General features: G+C 43.3%; 1 protein-coding gene across 3 annotated transcripts in view; it reads right to left on the reverse strand.

Moving 5' to 3' along the window:
• NYAP2 (neuronal tyrosine-phosphorylated phosphoinositide-3-kinase adaptor 2) overlaps positions 1–17819 on the reverse strand; it is a 138738-nt gene that overhangs the window by 11710 nt on the left and 109209 nt on the right. For all 3 annotated transcript variants that reach the window (XM_077929928.1, XM_077929929.1, XM_028731108.2), the window contains one exon: positions 10062–10165. In XM_077929928.1, coding sequence (XP_077786054.1) covers positions 10062–10165 — 104 coding nt within the window. The remainder of the gene's footprint in view (positions 1–10061; positions 10166–17819) is intronic.

A 17819-nucleotide genomic window follows, 5' to 3' on the forward strand; every position in this document is an offset into this window, starting at 1 on the left:
CAAAAGTGAGTGCTGGCATCCATACTTCATCATAACTTGCAGACATATAATGTTTGTGAGGAAGTCAAACATTTCAGAGACAGACTATGAAGAGACACACATACATATACAGATATATAAACAAACTATACATACATACATGGGTGAATAAATATACATATTTATGGGCATACAGTATACAGACAAGATACTATACAGTTGCAGTAAGTGCAATATACTGTATAAGGCTATACAAACATTTGAGGGGGAATCTGATGAAATTATGGTCACCATGGCAACAAGGCTAGAGCGGTCTGTGATGTAACAAAAGAGATGGTGATAAAGAAAACGGTACTTTTGTTCACAGTGTCCTGTGTGGTGTCTCCCTCTCTCACACACACAGTTTAAACAGAAGACGCATGGGTGAAACCCAGCAAATTCACATATCAAAAAGGCAAAAAAGCAGTGTTTGTGGATAAAAGAGAAATGTGTGCTAGATGAAAGAAGTGGCATTCTATTTATAGCACATTATAAATAGGCTCTCTATTTTCCTTTCACAAGGGAATGGCGAAACTACAGGCAGTCTGCCATGCTGCCATAAACTTTTGCTTCATGCCACTTTAAATCATTGTTTTCTTTTTTTTCATTTATGAGTAAATACCCTATAAAATTGTTGCCCTGAGTCAAACATAAATGTACACCAAAGGAGAAAAGAAAGGCACAAGGATTTCAACAGCAGGTGCAGAAGAGCCACAGGAAAGCAACTGAGCAATCCTGTGTGGGCCACATTTATTTTCTCAACTTGATTAAAATGATAATTTCTGCTCCAGGTCTCAGAAAGCGAATTCCCCCCCCCCCCATTATATGAAAAGGTGAGTCTCTTATGAAGGATCTTGGACTCTTACACAATAAAGTTACAACCAACCTATAGATACACATAGGCTGACAAATAATATTAATATCTTATTACCATAAGCTTCATTTCATTCAACTGTCATGTAGTCCCTCATAAGTTCACTGCGATGTTTGAATGGTATCACATGAAAGGCAGTTATAAAAAGCGAATGAAGCACTTACATTTTATTTCTTTTTATTTGCTAAGTAGACAAAAACAAAACATGGTTCAAAAGCCGTAATAAATTCAGGAAGCAGTCCTATGCACAAGAAACTAGCGCCAAGCAGGCCAATGTAAGTTAAGCCAGTGTAAAGTTACACTAGTTGAAATGAGAAAGCCTCTCTGGAATATCTTCCACTGAGCAGGGGCTGGGGACTTAACACTGCTTGAGCCAGGAATCAGCTGCCTGAACTGGAGATCTGCTGCATCCTAAACTAATCACCCTGGAGAACCCTGTCATGGGATAGCCCCTGTAGACCAATGAAGCCATAAGGATAAAATGTTTGTCTACCAATAACCACGTTTGGTTAGTCGCTGTACAACTGCCTCACAGATGCCGCTGTGCTGTTGTGACTGTGAGGTCTTTTTGGTGGAAATAATATATTTTATTGCACACATTTACATCTGCATAAATTTTTATAGTATAGTAGTATAAAAACTAACACCCTGATCCTAAACACATCTACTTAAAGAACTGTTTTACTTTCATTTAATAGCAGGTACTTCTGAGGAAGTGAGCTTAGAATTGCAGTTTTCAGCTGCACTCCTCAAAGCTCTTACCTGCACCACATGTTCAAAAGCTACCTATGGCTACAATCCTCTGCATGCTTACATGGGAATAAGCCTCACTTAACCCTGTAGAACTTCCTTCTGAATAGACACATCTAGGATTGCATGGGAAATGACTGTGGATGAGAGACTTAACAGACATCTCTGTGCATCCTTATCCCTATTTGTTTTGCCTTTGTTCTGTTGCAGTCTACAGATGTGCCCTACTGTAGCCTAGCCTCAACCTTTCATTATCAAATTGCCTTTCTGGATTCTGGCTCTTATCCTCTAGCTTCTGATTCCTGATCCGTGATTTGGCTCTAGTTCTCTATTTTCCATCACCTCCATCTTTCAATCTTTCTTCATTCCTGAATACGTACCTAATCTAAGCTCAAGTATGGCACCCTCAGATCATTTGGATTGATTTGCTTTATTCGCTTCCAGCTTTTTCTCAGATTATAAGCCAGGCCATCATTGGTTTATAGGAGACCCTGGAAGAGTTCTTAACATTTCTCCAATGAGGACCACTTATTCCCTTGGTCTGATGCCTGCCTTTCCTTCCATGAATTTCCCATTCTTATTATAGCACTCTTATACCACGTCCCTGGGGAATTCTAGGAACTGTAGTTGGTTGATGGTGATTAGTCCACACAACCACAATTCCCTGCACCCTTAACAAACTACAGTAACCAGGATTCTCTGTGACTGTTCAAAGTGGCATAATAATCATTTAAATGTTTGATGTGGACCAAAACATGACACCAGGTATCTAAATAATACTCATGGAAGGTTCAATTTCCCTGTTAGCTTTCTATATTAACAGGGCAGTCAGCAACTCCATATGCAGCTCAGGACTTTGCAAAGTGGATGTAGCAATGTTGCATGGTCAGGTGTCAGTGACCCAACTTATGGATAATACCAAGCTTATATAACACTAATCCTGAAAGATCTTCATTGGCTTCCAGTACATTTCTGAGCACAATTCAAAGTGTTGGTGCTGACCTTTAAAGCCCTAAACGGCCTCGGTCCTATATACCTGGACGAGTGTCTCCACCCCCATCGTCCATCCCGGACACTGAGGTCCAGCGCCGAGGGCCTTCTGGCAGTTCCCTCGCTGCAAGAAGTGAGGTTACAGCGAAACAGACAGAGGGCCTTCTTGGTAGTGCCCTCCCAGCAGATGTCAAGGCAATAAGCAACTATTTTACTTTTAAAAGACAGCTGAAGGCTGTTTAGGGAAGTTTTCAATGTTTGATGCTGTATTGGTTTTAATATTCGGTTGGAATAAAAAATTATTATTATTATTATTATTATTATTATTATTATTATTATTATTATTATTATTATTATTATTATTATTTCTGATGGAATCTTGTATCCAATGGTAGTTTTGCACTAGTGAAAAGCACTTCCACTCATGAAGGGTTGGTTACCAGGATTTTGCTAATCCTCTATCCACTGCAGCCCCCACCCCATACCTCCTGAAAACTGCTCCTAAGTGTTGGGGAACCCTCTCTAGCAGTATGCAATGTGGCACAGAGGGCTGCAATAGGAAAAAGAGTGACTGGTGGACAATGGATGTGCTACCTTGCATGGCCATAAGCAAAACCACCATTAAATCACCTTTAAAATGTGGGTCCCAGTGTACAGTCTAAGGGCACATGAGGCCACCACCTTGCTGAAGCTAAGCAGGTCTTGGTTCAGTTAGTCCCTGGATGGGTGACCATGCAGTGCAATGCTTTGGATTCCATGCTGGGATATTAAAAAGTAAGCATGCAAGAAAAGTGAGATGATGCCTGCCTGTGAAAACTCTGGCAATGTAATTTGTATGAGATGCTACTCATGCATTGTGAGAGTAGCTGATCCATAAGAGGGAAAATACTGAGATAACCTGTATGCAACAGTTTGCCTGCAAAAATGTACAGTATCAACCCCAATATCAATAATGGTGCTGGATTCAAGTTATGGATCACTGAATGTTAATAAATGAAAAATCTGTCAATTCAGTATGTGAAGGAAATGGGAGGATGGTTGAAGGCTGATGAAATCTGTGCTGACATGCTTAACCTTATGAGAAATGTGTTTTATTTTAGACCAGTTTTCTGACTAGATAAACCCCAATGAAACATGCTGCCTACTGTAAATGAGTAAAATAGTTGTCACTGTGTTTCGCCAGTTCATTTTCAGAAAATTTAGAAATTCTAGGCTCCATCAGACCACATGATTGTTCCTTTGTATGGTAGGTAAAACTTTCGTCCTTTACAAAAACTAAACACTATAAAACAAAGTAGATCAATACCTCCCTCTTGTGGGCACCCAAAAAAAGAGAAACACAAATCTCAGTTAATAACCACCTACACATCAAACAGTACAAAAACAATTGTACACAACATATTTCAAGTCCACATAAGTTTGTGTGTGTGTGTGTTAAAGTTTGAACATCAAAACCAATAGAGTTTGGGGAACATTTTGTACATCTTTCAAAGAAAAATGAGGCTAAATTTTAGAGGTAGATTTTGCTAGGCTAGGTTCCATCAATTAAGCAGTTCTTAATCTTTGAAAAGAAGCAGACAAAAGCCGGCTCCCTCGGCCTTTAAAGCGAGATGAGTGCCGCAACCCCAAAATCGTTCACAACTAGATTTAATTGTCAGGGGTCCCTTTACCTTTACCTAAGCTTTGAAAGGTTTTTACACGAGGCAAATAACAACTTTAAGACTGCAGAGTCACAAACTGTCTATATCATCTATGTATCTTTTATATGTTCTTGTCCATTAAAGACATCAAACTTCACACATTTAACCCTTACCTTCCATACAGAACCAACATTGGTTCCTTCATCTATTTTATTTTTCTGTCCAGCTGCTGTCCTGTGTCACATTTTCTACCCTGGGATCCACTAATCCTGCTGTAGAGCTTTTCTCTTGCAGAACACTCCTGCAACACCTGGCTATAATGACCACCCAACAGACCCCTCTTCCTCCCCCCCCCCTTTCCTGGAGACTAGGCAAAGGGAGACTAGGAATCTTTCAGAATTGTGGCAACTCATAGATTAAGGGGAATAGTGATGAGGCATGCAATGGGCTGTATCTAATGTTCTCTGTCTGCTAGCACAAGAACTCTTGCACTAGCAGACAGGTGAGTTTTAATGGTGCACAACGGGGGAATCCAATGCAACAGTTGTCCTAGTGGAAACTCGTTGTACAACTGGTTGTGCAATCTATTTTGCAACAGAGTTAACAGCAACCTGCTTACGCATTCTCTTGTGTGACAATATTCCACTGATTAAAAGCAAATTGCCAGTAGAACAAGTATACCTCTAAATGATTTCAACTTAGCAATGCATTGGACACAACCCCATATTTGAAAATAAAAATAAATATTAGGCCTTGGGGTGGGAGTGGTGAAATGCAAACTCAGAATTCACTCTAAGGAAACAGCATAGCAGTAGCTTTGATTCAACTCATTTCCTTCCAGCTTCCTCCACCAACAGGACAACTGTTTTATGACGCTTCCGTACTTTCCCCTTTACTGGAATTGCTTTGACTTGATCTAATATTGATGTTGTTCAGTGAATCACCTGACAGTCTTTCTGAGCTGTTCTGATTGCACTAGCAAATATATCAATGGCAGTCAGAAAATAGCAGGGAAAATGGAACTTCCCTCCATTTCCCTTTCATAAAAATAAAGCAAGATATTCACTTAAATAATAGTGTGGATTCCAGCTCCATCTAGTGGCTGTTACAGCGCACAGTGCAATGGAAGAGTATAAACATGCAAGGAATTTCATTTCCAAAGTGAAAGCTGGAAATTATGGGTAGACAAAGAACAAAACTGCAATGGACAGATTTCATATTCACAAACATAATCTTGACTTTGATGCTGTCAAGGGGAAATACATGTAGTTGGTTTACTGTGCTCATTCTAAAGCATTACCAGAATGCACCAGCTTAATTTTAAGACTCTGAGAAGCAAAGAACAAACTTCATAAGCTGACTATTCTCACAGTCAATGCAAGGCCAGATTTTTTGGACCCCTCCCTAGAGATCTTCTTAAAGTTAAAACCTATTACTAGGGAAGAGGGAGAAATTTGATTCACTTCACATGCAAAGTCAGATTTATCAAATTTGCCATTTCTAGAACAACACGAGAGCTGAAAAACAGCAATCCTTCAAAATTCGCAGTTATCTGAATTTTGCAATGCAGTTGTCCAACCAAACAATTTGAAAAGTGCATAGAAATGAACATATTACTTAAAACAATACACAAAAGCATTATATTAAGAGAAATTGCTTGCAAAAATGTGTGCTTTAGTCGAAACTGCATACAAAAATACAGTGGTACCTCGAGTTACAAATGCCTCAGGTTATAAACGGTTCAGGTTACAAACTCCGCTAACTACCTGGAAGAGTTACCTCGAGTTGAGAACTTTGCTCCAGGATGAGAACAGAAATCGTTTGCCAGCGGTGCAGTGGCAGCAAGAGGCCCCATTAGCGAAAGCACGCCTCTAGTTAAGAACAGTTTCAGGTTAAGAACGAATCTCCGGAATGAATTAAGTTTGTAACTAGAGGTACCGCTGTATGTTTATCAGGAGAAATGTGCACTAAAGTACTGGAAAAAAAATGAGAAACTGAGAAAACCAAAATGGACAGATCCTTCTACTCCCTAGCCGCTACTTATACATGTTCTTTCAGACCTACAAATGGAACTATGAAGGACTGGTGCAGGAAAGTAGTAATAGTCAGTGAGGCAGGGTGGGAAGGATTGGGGCAACTTAGCTGGCTGGGGTTACTTCCGGGTACCAAAAGGGGGAGGGGTGAGGCATAGGGGAAGATGTCACGGGTTGGGTGCAGTGGCTGTCAATCTGACACTCCTTGCCACCTTGCTTAGGCTACCAGAACCACCCGACGCCATCCTGCTCCACCAGCCACTGATGGGAATAAATCAGACAACTTTGTGAAAATAAGAAAAGAAAGAAAGAAAGAAAGAAAGAAAGAAAGAAAGAAAGAAAGAAGAGTTTGGATTTGATATCCCACTTTATCACTACCCTAAGGAGTCTCAAAGCGGCTAACAATCTCCTTTCCCTTCCTCCCCCACAACAAACACTCTGGGAGGTGAGTGGGGCTGAGAGACTTCAAAGAAGTGTGACTGGCCCAAGGTCACCCAGCAGCTGCAGGTGGAGGAGCGGGGACGCAAACCCGGTTCACCAGATTACGAGTCCACCGCTTTTAACCACTACACCACACTGGCTCTCACCAGCACCTCACAACTGAAAAGAAGAAGTGAGATTTGCTGCCTCAAGTGCCCAAATGACTTGATGAACCTTGACTTAAGGCAATGTACCATTTGTTGGTCGGCTACAAAACGTGCAGGTCTGTGGGGTTGCTTGTGGGTTGAATCTGTCTCAAGATCCTAGTTGCTGGGGTTAGGAATTATTATACCCCCGCACTGTGGCTCAATGCCCTGTGCCTGAACTCTGCATTGGGGGGAAAGTCCCATTCATTTTGATGACAGTTTCCCCCATGTGTCCCCTGTGCCCCCCCCAAATTTCCCTGGAGGGTTGAGGGAACACCTAGAACAGATTTAGAGGGTATTGGGTGGGAGGAGTGGCAAGTTCCATTGCACATTCAGAAATTCAGAAGTACAAACAAACAGTAGGATGCTATCAAACGGCTAGAGCTTTGTCTTCCTTTGACTCCCTTCCATCCGGATAAGATTTTGCTAGAATCTAGCCAGAATGTGGCATTTCTTTAGAGTTTCTGCAACATTCTAGTTTCACCAAAGCGAAACAGAAGAGACGCGGGGAAGGATTCAAATATTGCCTTCATACTTTGGGTCTGAGAAAAGACGCTAATAACACTTAAGTGAAGTCCCTGTTCCTCCAGTTCCTCAATCCTAAACATGCTGCATGTTTTGGATTGCTGCGTAAGTAATTTTATATTTTAAATCTTGCACTTACGTAAAACACTACTTGATATGATCTCGACATTCATCTAATAAAGCTAAATATTCATATCTTCTTATCTTTCTTCAAGTTATATACATAGAATGATTATTCTACTGACTTCTCTGCTGCCTCTGCAGTTGTGAAATCTTTGTAATATATTGTAAGTAGTAATATTTAAACTGGGTAGTTTTTAAACACGATTTATCTATCTATTGACCTACCTACCTACCTACCTACCTACCTACTTTCTCAACATTGCATCCTATTCTCTAATGTGACTATGGCTTGGTGTAAACATGCAGCAAAATAGGTAGCGGAATGCTAAGGTGGTATCATTAGTGCTGGACTGAAAGTTCAATGGGATGAACTTTCAGCTCAGTGTAAAAAAATATAAGGCTTTGTTTTGTTAAACATATTCACTGCCAGTTTCATAATTGTGGTGAAGAGGCACTTCTCCTTGTAATTGATGCTATGCTGTTTAGACACCCTCTCCATTTCACAACGCCAATCCCCTGAACCTCTACTATTTTCCCTCTTGTAGAACTATAAAGGACTTCCACTTCATAGTATAGGTGGGGAATACCACATTTGAATCCCTCCCCCTTGCTAAAACCAAAATCTCCTTGCAAAGAGAAAACTAGTACACTGGCATGAAATGTTCCAAGCCATCCCTTTGCCTAATGAGCTAGCTTTCTGTTTTTAACACAATGGAGCATTCAAATGTGAGATACCCTGTGAAGCAGTGCTGATCACTTGGACATCTCAGCACCTGCACACCTTTTACTGCTGCATTTGTAAGCTAAGTTTCTAGGGTGGGGCTATGTAGATAGGCTTAAGGAGAGAAAACCCTGTCTGCTAACCCAGAAAAAGAGGTATCCTTTACTTACTCTAACAGTTAGAGCCCAGCTGAATTGACTTATTTGCTTAGAAGGTTCATTTTGGAGACAATATTGTAGTGAGGGCAAAACCTGAACTAACACAATGGAGAAGATTACAAAACAGCTATTGGGGGGGGGGGGACGACTGGGAAATCCAAGAATTTAAGTGTCAGCTGCACAAACTGATGTAGTTCCCAACATGTTTTGAGAAAGGAAGATAAAAATTGCTTTGGACAACTTTTCTCTTCCAGTTCACCGAAAGTCTACTTTGGAACCATCTCTATTTGTGTAGCTGTCTGAGATGTTCTTGTTCTTGGGAGCCAAACATGCCCAGAGCCCCTAGGTGACTTGCCTGTGTGATTGTGGTGGCTCAGGGTCTTGGAGGGACCTTGAGCAGGGTATCCTCAGCAGACCCATCTCCTCCTTGCTTCTGTTCCTACTGCCCATTTCCCCCAGGGCCCAACCACCCAAAGGCAAAGTGCACAGCAAGGAAAGGATGCTAATTTATCTCCTCCTTCTGGTCCAGCAAAAAAACCAGGAGAAGGAGCAGTGGGACCAGGAGGCTTCTGGAATTAGCAGTGGGCCTTCAACAGTAGTGTGGGCCTTGGCCAGTGCCCAATAATACCTAGTGGACAGGAAAACCCATTAGTGAGGTGGTTTGCAGAGAGCACATTGCACCCCCTGACATTCACAATATATGGGACTTCCTTCCATGTATACCAGGCTTCCTCAACCTCAGCCCTCCAGATGTTTTTGGCCTACAACTCCCATGATCCCTAGCTAGCAGGACCAGTGGTCAGGGATGATGGGAATTGTAGTCTCAAAACATCTGGAGGGCCGAGGTTGAGGAAGCCTGATATATACCCTGCTCATTGCAAGTTTTTGCCAGTTTATAAAAACGCAAGATATTAATTTATAGTCCCACTACTATTATATAGAAGCAAGAGCTGATGAAAAATGAGCTGCCACATGCAGAAAACAAAATATTTTGCAGCTTCGCTAAAATGTATGTGTATATATATATATGTATATATATGTATAGACAGACAGATAGATCTATATGACTGCTAATCATGCACCAAGCTCAAAACAGATGCACGTATAATTACAATACAAGAAGTCAAAGTTCAAATGGTATATACAAAGTCAGTGAGAAATAAAGTAAAAAAAAAGTTGTACGTGAAATATTTAAAAGAAATATATGTTATAAACAGCATCAATTAAATTGATAAATTGTTGATAAAAAAATATACCACAGGATCATTTTTTCCCTCAAAAAAAAAGCGCGCACAGCATTCAGCTAATATATAGAGTATGAAAGGTCAGCACATTTATATTACAGAATGAAGAGGAGACAAACAGAGATTTAAAATGAATTAACAGCAAAGAAAGTCTTGACATGGTACTGGAGAGGGTAGAATTTCTTTGCTTATAAAAGAGAGAGAGAGAGAGACACGCACATGTACAGGCATACAAACAGAAACCAAACCAAATACACAGAAGAACAATTTACAGCAACAGATGACAGACACACAGAGAGGTGGGAAAATTTGGCATGTTGCATCACAGGAAGTCATTCGCGATTGACTAACGATGGTACCTGGCTCGGTTGCAGATCGCTGGCTTGCCTGAGAGGAGTAACGGAGGGAGGAGGCACACCTGACGTGGATGCAGATCGTCCTAACCTGCAGCTTGCTTTCGGCTCTGGAAAGGAAAAGAAACAGGTCAGAGATCAAGTTCTGGAGTCCCTTGTCCAAATCCAGACAGCCACGGAAAAGCATAGTTGTAAAAGTCAGTGGTTTATGATGTTCTCGTTTCTCTTTTGCTCTCTATATTCTGGCAGCGCGGTCTAGCTTGCTGCCCTCCAATGGTTCCCAACTTGTTTTTGTGATTTGCCTCAAAGAAGCCCTTGATTCTCCACCACAAGGGCCTATGGAACAGAACCCGCTGTCAACAAAACACAGCTCAAACATGTGCTTAGCAGGGAGTGGATTTGACCTCCCTCAGGTGACTCTGGAAATAGGGATCATGTGCAGGGAGCACACTGACATCAAGATGCTCAGGATGCCATGCTGAGACGAGGTGGCACTGGCATCACAATAAAAACTCTGCTCCCTCCCTTGTCAGCCTTCTTTGGTGTGGCATCCCACCTGCCTGCTCTAGGTTGAGAATCAGCTTTGGCTGGCTGCTTCTTTGGAGCACTGAGTAGTCCCCCCCCCCGCCCCCCAGATTTCCCGATTGGCCATGTGGTTCCCTCTTTTTCCACACAGTCCATCTCTGGGTGTGATTTGGCAGATTGGCTTTCGCCATGACTGGCAGGAAGTACAAGCAGGAAATCGCAAGTAAGTTGAATGATTGGCCAGCACTTGAGGCCCTTGCGAGGTGCCACCAGAACACCTCTTTGCTGTCTGGCTTGAGCTGGATACAACTGAATGGTCCTAGGGTCCATTGGTCATACCCCACTGAACACCACCGTTGGTCATACCCCACTGAACATTCCTCCTCTTCTCCTCTTCAGGAGTAGGCATTGAAGATCTGGGCCAAGCCAATCAAATAGTTTTGAACATGTTATATCATTGTAAAGTGACTGAGGGTGAACTCAATAATCATTTCTCCAGCACTGTGCAGCCTCCTTGGTTGCTCTCACTTCCTGATATGAAAAAAGCCCTGTGGGAGCAGTTACCTCGTGACTTCTTCCCATGGGCTATCATTAACTCTTAGGCATCCAGGAAGGCTGCAGACTGCAAACTGCTGGAGAGATTATTTGTAGAATGAATGAAAGGACACTCGCAAATACTCCCCAACCGCCTCAAAAATAAGGCAAGTGCATCAAAAACCCTACACCTCACCCAATAAAATTTCACCCATGTTTTCTCCCCCCTTTGATAATTTTCGAATGCAATTCCCTTTCTCATTAATTGATGGAGAATCATTGGGGTAGGGGTGTTTGGCTCATCTCTGCTTCTTGTAGGCAATGTGGCCTTCTTTAGTTTCGTTGATGTGAAAAACTGCAAGGTCTTGTCTACCACAGCTTCTGAACTGTTTGTTTCCAGAAAATGGAAATGCTAGCATTCTCACTTGGGCACATACATCATCATGGAAGATTATTACATCTTCAGTAGCAAAAACCCCTTTCATCTGGCATCAAAGGAATGGAATGTATCATACTCAGAGAGAATGGTTGTTCCTTTTAAAGAATCTACCTTGCCTTATATTTCTAGCATGGTGTGCCTATTGCAGCTTTCAGGCTACAATCCAGTACACACTCGCCTGAGAATAAATCCCATTGAATGGGTAGTAAGTAGATAGGTATTAGATAAGGATTTCATTGCCAGTTTTCTAGTACTACTAATTTCCTGTTACTGCTCCAGCACCTTCCTATGTCCATTATTCTAAGACTCAAAACAAAAAGTGGTTGTTATTTATAATCTTTTTAAACTATTTTCTTTTAAAAAAACCAAGTAAGAAAATAAAAACAAAATTAAAATAATTCAAATTATTTACTAGCACTTTAGTTAGGAAATAGCCTATTTCTTTCTCATGCAAACAAGGCCTCTGTATGTTTATTCCCATTCAAGATCGAAATGCTGCATCTTAAATTGCTTTATGTAATAATGGAGCTGCATGTCATATAGAATTATAGAGTTGGGGCCCTGAGGAGCATCTAGTCCAGGAATATGTAGCTATATCCCATACAGTGATTGAACCTGCAACCTTGGTGTAATAATAATAATAATAATAAAATAATAATAATAATAATAGTAATAGTAATAGTAATAGTAATAGTAATAATAATAATAATAATAATAATTGTATGCTGGCTATCTGACTGGGTTGTCCAAGCCACTCTGGGTGGCTCCCAACAGAATAGTAAAACATGACAAAACACCATGCTCTAACCAACTGAGTTATGTGTGCGTGTTTCAGTGAGTAGGTAGGCTAAATATGCAGTAGTTTCCTGGTACCAGTGATCAGTAGTGGAGGCTGCTTGACTCTAGATGTCACTGTACTGCCAGATTCCTTCTCAATTTTCCTCGCCAACTCTGGGAGAGGAAACTCTGATAAACTCCACCCTCCTCTGCTAACCCCTCCAACTAATATAGTTATTAACAAATGCAAAACACTACAGCAAGCGTTTCTGTTCCCTCGGGGTCCCTTCCAACTTTACAGTTCTATGACTGTATAGTTTGGTCTCTTCTATATCTATTTATCTATCTATCTAAAGGTAAAGGTAAAAGTAAAGGTACCCCTGCCCGTACGGGGCAGTCTTGACAGACTCTAGGGTTGTGCGCTCATCTCACTCTAGAGGCCGGGAGCCGGCGCCATCTGCAGACACTTCCGGGTCACGTGGCCAGCGTGACAAGCTGCATCTGGCGAGCCAGCGCAGCACACGGAACGCCGTTTACCTTCCCGCTATAAAGCGGTCCCTATTTATCTACTTGCACCCGGGGGTGCTTTCGAACTGCTAGGTGGGCAGGAGCTGGGACTGAAAGACAGGAGCTCACCCTGCCGTGGGGATTCGAACCGCTGACCATACGATCGGCAAGTCCTAGGCACTGAGGTTTTACCCACAGCGCCACCCGCGTCATCTATCTATCTAGCTATCACGTTTATATCTCACCTTTGCTCTAAGGGGGTCATGGCGGCATGCACAGTCCCCTTCCCATTTTATTCTCACAACAACCCTGTGAGGTAGGTTAGGCTGAGAGACCATCAATGAGCCACAGTCATCCAGTGAATTTCATGGCTGATCAGGGATTTGAACCCTGGTCTCCCAGGTCCTAGTCCAGTATTCTAGCCACTATACCACACTGGCATTCTCTAAAAGAAGGCACAGAGTATTATTACTTTTTAAAATTGAATTTATATACTGCCCTTACCCGGGGGTCTAAGGGCGGTTCACAGAATGAAATCATGATATAAAACCACAAAATACCTAATACAAATAAAAACAACAACCCAATAGTGCCCCTAGTAGTAATTTTACTACCTTGCACTTGTTCCCAGTAGAAAATCTAGTCTCTTTCCAAGTAAGAACAGGGCTGGCCCACCTAGGAGGCAGACTGAGGCAATTGCCTCAAGCGGCAGAATCCCCTGGGGAAGCGAGGAGAAGCAGTCACAGCGGCTTCCAGCAAGTTCTTGTGGGAGTTCCATGAAATCTCACTAGAAGCCACTTCCACGTGACTCTGGTGAGCAAGTCTTTGATGGAAGGGCAGCAGCGGGAGGGAGTGGCCGTCCCTGGTTAGGTGTGCCATCTGGCAACTAAAGAGACAACTCTGCAATGGCTTGCATTCTTCCCCTCACTGTCACAGGGCACCCAGAAAGTTTGGGGCACCCCCCTTCTCCCTGCTTAGGATCATCTGGTGCTTATTGGATGATGGCAGGTGGCAGTGCGGTGAGCAGCACCACAAGCAGGGGTGGAGGAAGGAGGTTGTGGTGGGGTTGGGCCACCGTGGGTGTCTTAGCTGAGCGGGGTGACATTTGGCATGAACCCACCTGCGACTCCCAAGCCTACCCTGAGCCGTCGGGGGAAGCGGGGCGGAGAGTTGTGTTGCTTTGGAATTGGCAGAAATGACTGGCAGAATCCGAGACCAGGGAGAGGAGTCGGTGGAAGAAGATTGGAAGAAATTTAAAGACTATTTACAGAGATATTGTAAAATTAATGAATGTTAGAATGATGTTGGATTGAAATTAAGTGGTTTCTAGCTGTAATAGTATAAAAGAATATGAAAAAATGGTTTTTCATAAGTAAACATTTAATGTTATAATAACGTAAGATTAAAGATCAGGGTAGAATAAAGAGGGAAAGAAACTGCTGAGCTAATAAATTGAACTGGAATACAAAAAAGGGAGGTATGAGGAGGTCCGGGAAACAAGTAAATGAAAAATAATGTGATGAAAAGATTGATTGTTTTTAACTACTTTTATTTTGTATTTTGTATTTTGTATTTTTTCTTTTTCTATTTTGTAATGTAAAAACCCTAATAAAATTTTTATATATATAAAAAAGGAGAGCTGTGTTGCTTTGCTTTGCTGGCGACAATCCTCCCTTCCCCCTTCATTTTGACAGCTGGGGGAGGCTTGGGAGTCGGGTCAAATGTCGCCCCATGGGTGGCTCTCTCCACCCCTGGCACCAGAGCGGCTATCCTGCACCTGGGAGGGCACCCTTGGAAGTGTGCCCACCTTGGGCAACACAAGCATATGCTCCACTGCTGAACACAAGCAGCCCCAGGCGACTTGAGCGCAGCCACCATTTTAATTTCCCACAATGCCTCAAGGATGCTGTGTTAGGTCCATTGTGGGGAATTGCTACAGTGGCTAGACTCCGTCACACGGCTCTGTTCAGACTGCTGCACCAGATTCTTTCTTTTTTTAAATGGGGGGGGGGGGGAAGGTCGGCATCAGCGGTTGCCCCTCCTGGAAACCTGGCAGCTACCCAAGGATTCCAGCTGCTGATTTCAGCCCTGTACAAAAGTAAATTGGGGGTGGGAGGAAGAAGATTTCAATCCAGATTCTTGTCCAATAAGCCCTAACATCCAGGCCTGGAGTATCAGCAATAAAATCTGCAGCAGATGACATGATGACTTTAATTGTATACGCATCGCACATCTCTGTGTAGACTCTTTCAGGAAAGGCAGCAGAAACTGGTTAATTTGCTGACAAACTGGCAAAGGAAGTTAGTTAAAGTGGTTTTCCTCCTGCTGAATTAAAAGAAGAAGACAGAATTTGCTATTCCCCTTGCATTAGATGGAGGTGAGCGAAGGCAAATGTCTCGCGCATCCTTTTTGTCAACATTTAGACCTTAATATCTAAGATTAATAATGTATTAGCACCATTCCTCTCTAATCCTAAGCACCTTTACTAAGCGCACAACTGTTTTACTTGCAAATCGTTTTCACCTGACTTCTAAATGATCTGGCCAAGTGCCAGCTTTGCAATGTTGAGAAATGAAAAATAAAACCGCAAGTAAACAATACAGTGTGGGACAGCATCTTAAAATGGAGCGCAGTGCATCTTTGCAGCAGTAGGTGGCAGTGCAAAATGCCTTATATCCCAAGCAGGCAGCAACCTTCTGGAAAATGCTGTTTGAAACATCCACAGTTGAGTTCGATGAAGCCTCCCATTTTGCCAACCCCCTGTGGTTTTCCACTGAAACAGCAGTGGCATGTTTTTGAGGCTGCAGTGATTCTTTCTCTTTTTTTCTTTTTCCTTTTTTAAATTACTGACAGCTATTCCTCTAAAAAGCCTTCTGATGGCAGAGACCTGAAATGAAACGTCCCTGAGAAATTATCTAAGAGACGAGGGGATGACACATAGCGATGAAACGCAGCGGTGAAGGCAGTGCCCAAGGTCACCTTAATATTTACAAACTCAGAGGGGAAATAGCCTAGTTTCAAAGGTACAGCATCCCAGCACATGGGCTATAATGACACAGGCTGGGAGCAATTGAAACTAATTGAATGGCGCCACACAGTATCAGAAGTGGAAGTCGGCGAGAGGGGGGATCAGGTGAACCAGATCTGATGCTGCGGGAATGCACAGCTGTGCCTCCACATGAAAGGGGACTTGGAAGGGAGGATGGCCGCCTGCCCTCCGCTTTCACGCTGAAGATAACAAGAGGACTAGTGTGAAGGCTCTACGTCCCACTGTGCAACACCAGAACCAGCTGGGTCCTGCTGAGCTGTTAGGCGGCTCAGCTGCACGGATCCTGCTGTCTGCCAATGCAGCAGGCAGGGGGAACTGCACAGAGCCAGAATTGCTGCTTGCACTTCAGCTCAAGAGAAAGAGTGAGGAAGCTGAGCCCTTCAGGCCTCTCTGTCCAGGCCTTGGGAATCTCCCCAGTCCACATAGCCTCACCAAGCCTGTTCCACATCCTCCTTGAGTGTTTTTGCCTGGTTGGGACATGTGCTGTGATCATGCCTCCTGCTGCCCTGGGTGGAAGACGATGTACATAGAGCCATCTTCCTTTGGTGGGGTTGAAACAAAGGGCCCTATCCATTGCTCTTCATACTTTTTCCTAGCGCCACATCCACCTTTGGGAATGTGTGGCTGAACAGTGTTTCCATCCCTGAGCCACATCCCAGGGGTAGGTATTATGGGTAGGTGGTGCTGTGGGTTAAACCACAGAGCCTAGAACTTGCCCATCAGAAGGTCTGTTGGGATTTTTTTTTAATATACAGCTGAGAAAATGAACACTCAGCTGAGCAACTAGAGACCATGAATGTTAAAAATCTAGGAATGGAAAATTTCTGTGGTGCCCCACTTCCCTCGATGCCCTTAGCATGTCCTTGTTTTGCTTGATGGGTAAACCAGCCCTGCCTGACAGTGACCCCGACCATGCCCCTTAACTCCTACAGCTTTGCTCCACATGCAACTGTGCCAAGCTAGGGTTTGGGTCAGCATCACTGTAGTGTCCCGTAGGTTTGAGAAGGATACTGACCATGTGAAGATACTTTACACTGAGTCTGCCCTAATACCAGGAAGCCAGCAGGGGTCAAGATAATTTCAAAAGTTGCATTTATCGGTCAGCAACAGATCAACAGCTCAGCAGAGCAACTAAGCCTTGTTAGCAGGTAAGACTAAGGTTCCAGCTAGTTTCCAATTAATTATGGAAGGAACCACACCCAGGGAGGAGTGCAGTCACACTACAGTGACCAAAGAAGGAAAACCTAGTATGCATTAAGTAAAGGTAAAAGGTAAAGGTACCCCTGCCCCTACGTGCCAGTCTTGACAGACTCCAGGGTTGTGCGCTCATCTCACTCTACAGGCCGGGAGCCAGCGCCGTCCGCAGACACTTCCAGGTCACGTGGCCAGCGTGACAAGCTGCATCTGGCGAGCCAGCGCAGCACACGGAAACACCGTTTACCTTCCCGCTAGTAAGCGGTCCCTATTTATCTACTTGCACCCAAGGGTGCTTTCGAACTGCTAGGTTGGCAGGCGCTGGGACCGAGCAACGGGAGCGCACCCCGCCGTGGGGATTCGAACCGCCGACCTGACGATCGGCAAGTCCTAGGCGCTGAGGTTTTACCCACAGCGCCACCCGCGTCCCTATGCATTAAGTACACACTCTAATAGGAAGTAAACTTCGCACTTGTTGCATGTAAGGAGCAGGGGATCTGGAGAGATGCAAATGTATTACTTTACACTGGATCCCCTCAACAACCAGCCACAATCTATTTCATCCCTGTAACTGGTGGACAGGACAATGTCTTCATAGCACACTGCAAACTGCTACCCAAGATCTTGAAAAGTGCGGCTTTTTCGGTGACACATGCACACTTGAGGACACATTTTAATAATCCGATTCTGAGAACAGTCTCGAAAGCTGGTCTACATGGGATTACATCCCCCCCCCCCG

This window comes from Podarcis muralis, chromosome 6 (genome assembly GCF_964188315.1).
Source record: "Podarcis muralis chromosome 6, rPodMur119.hap1.1, whole genome shotgun sequence".
NCBI classification, from domain to species: domain Eukaryota; kingdom Metazoa; phylum Chordata; class Lepidosauria; order Squamata; family Lacertidae; genus Podarcis; species Podarcis muralis.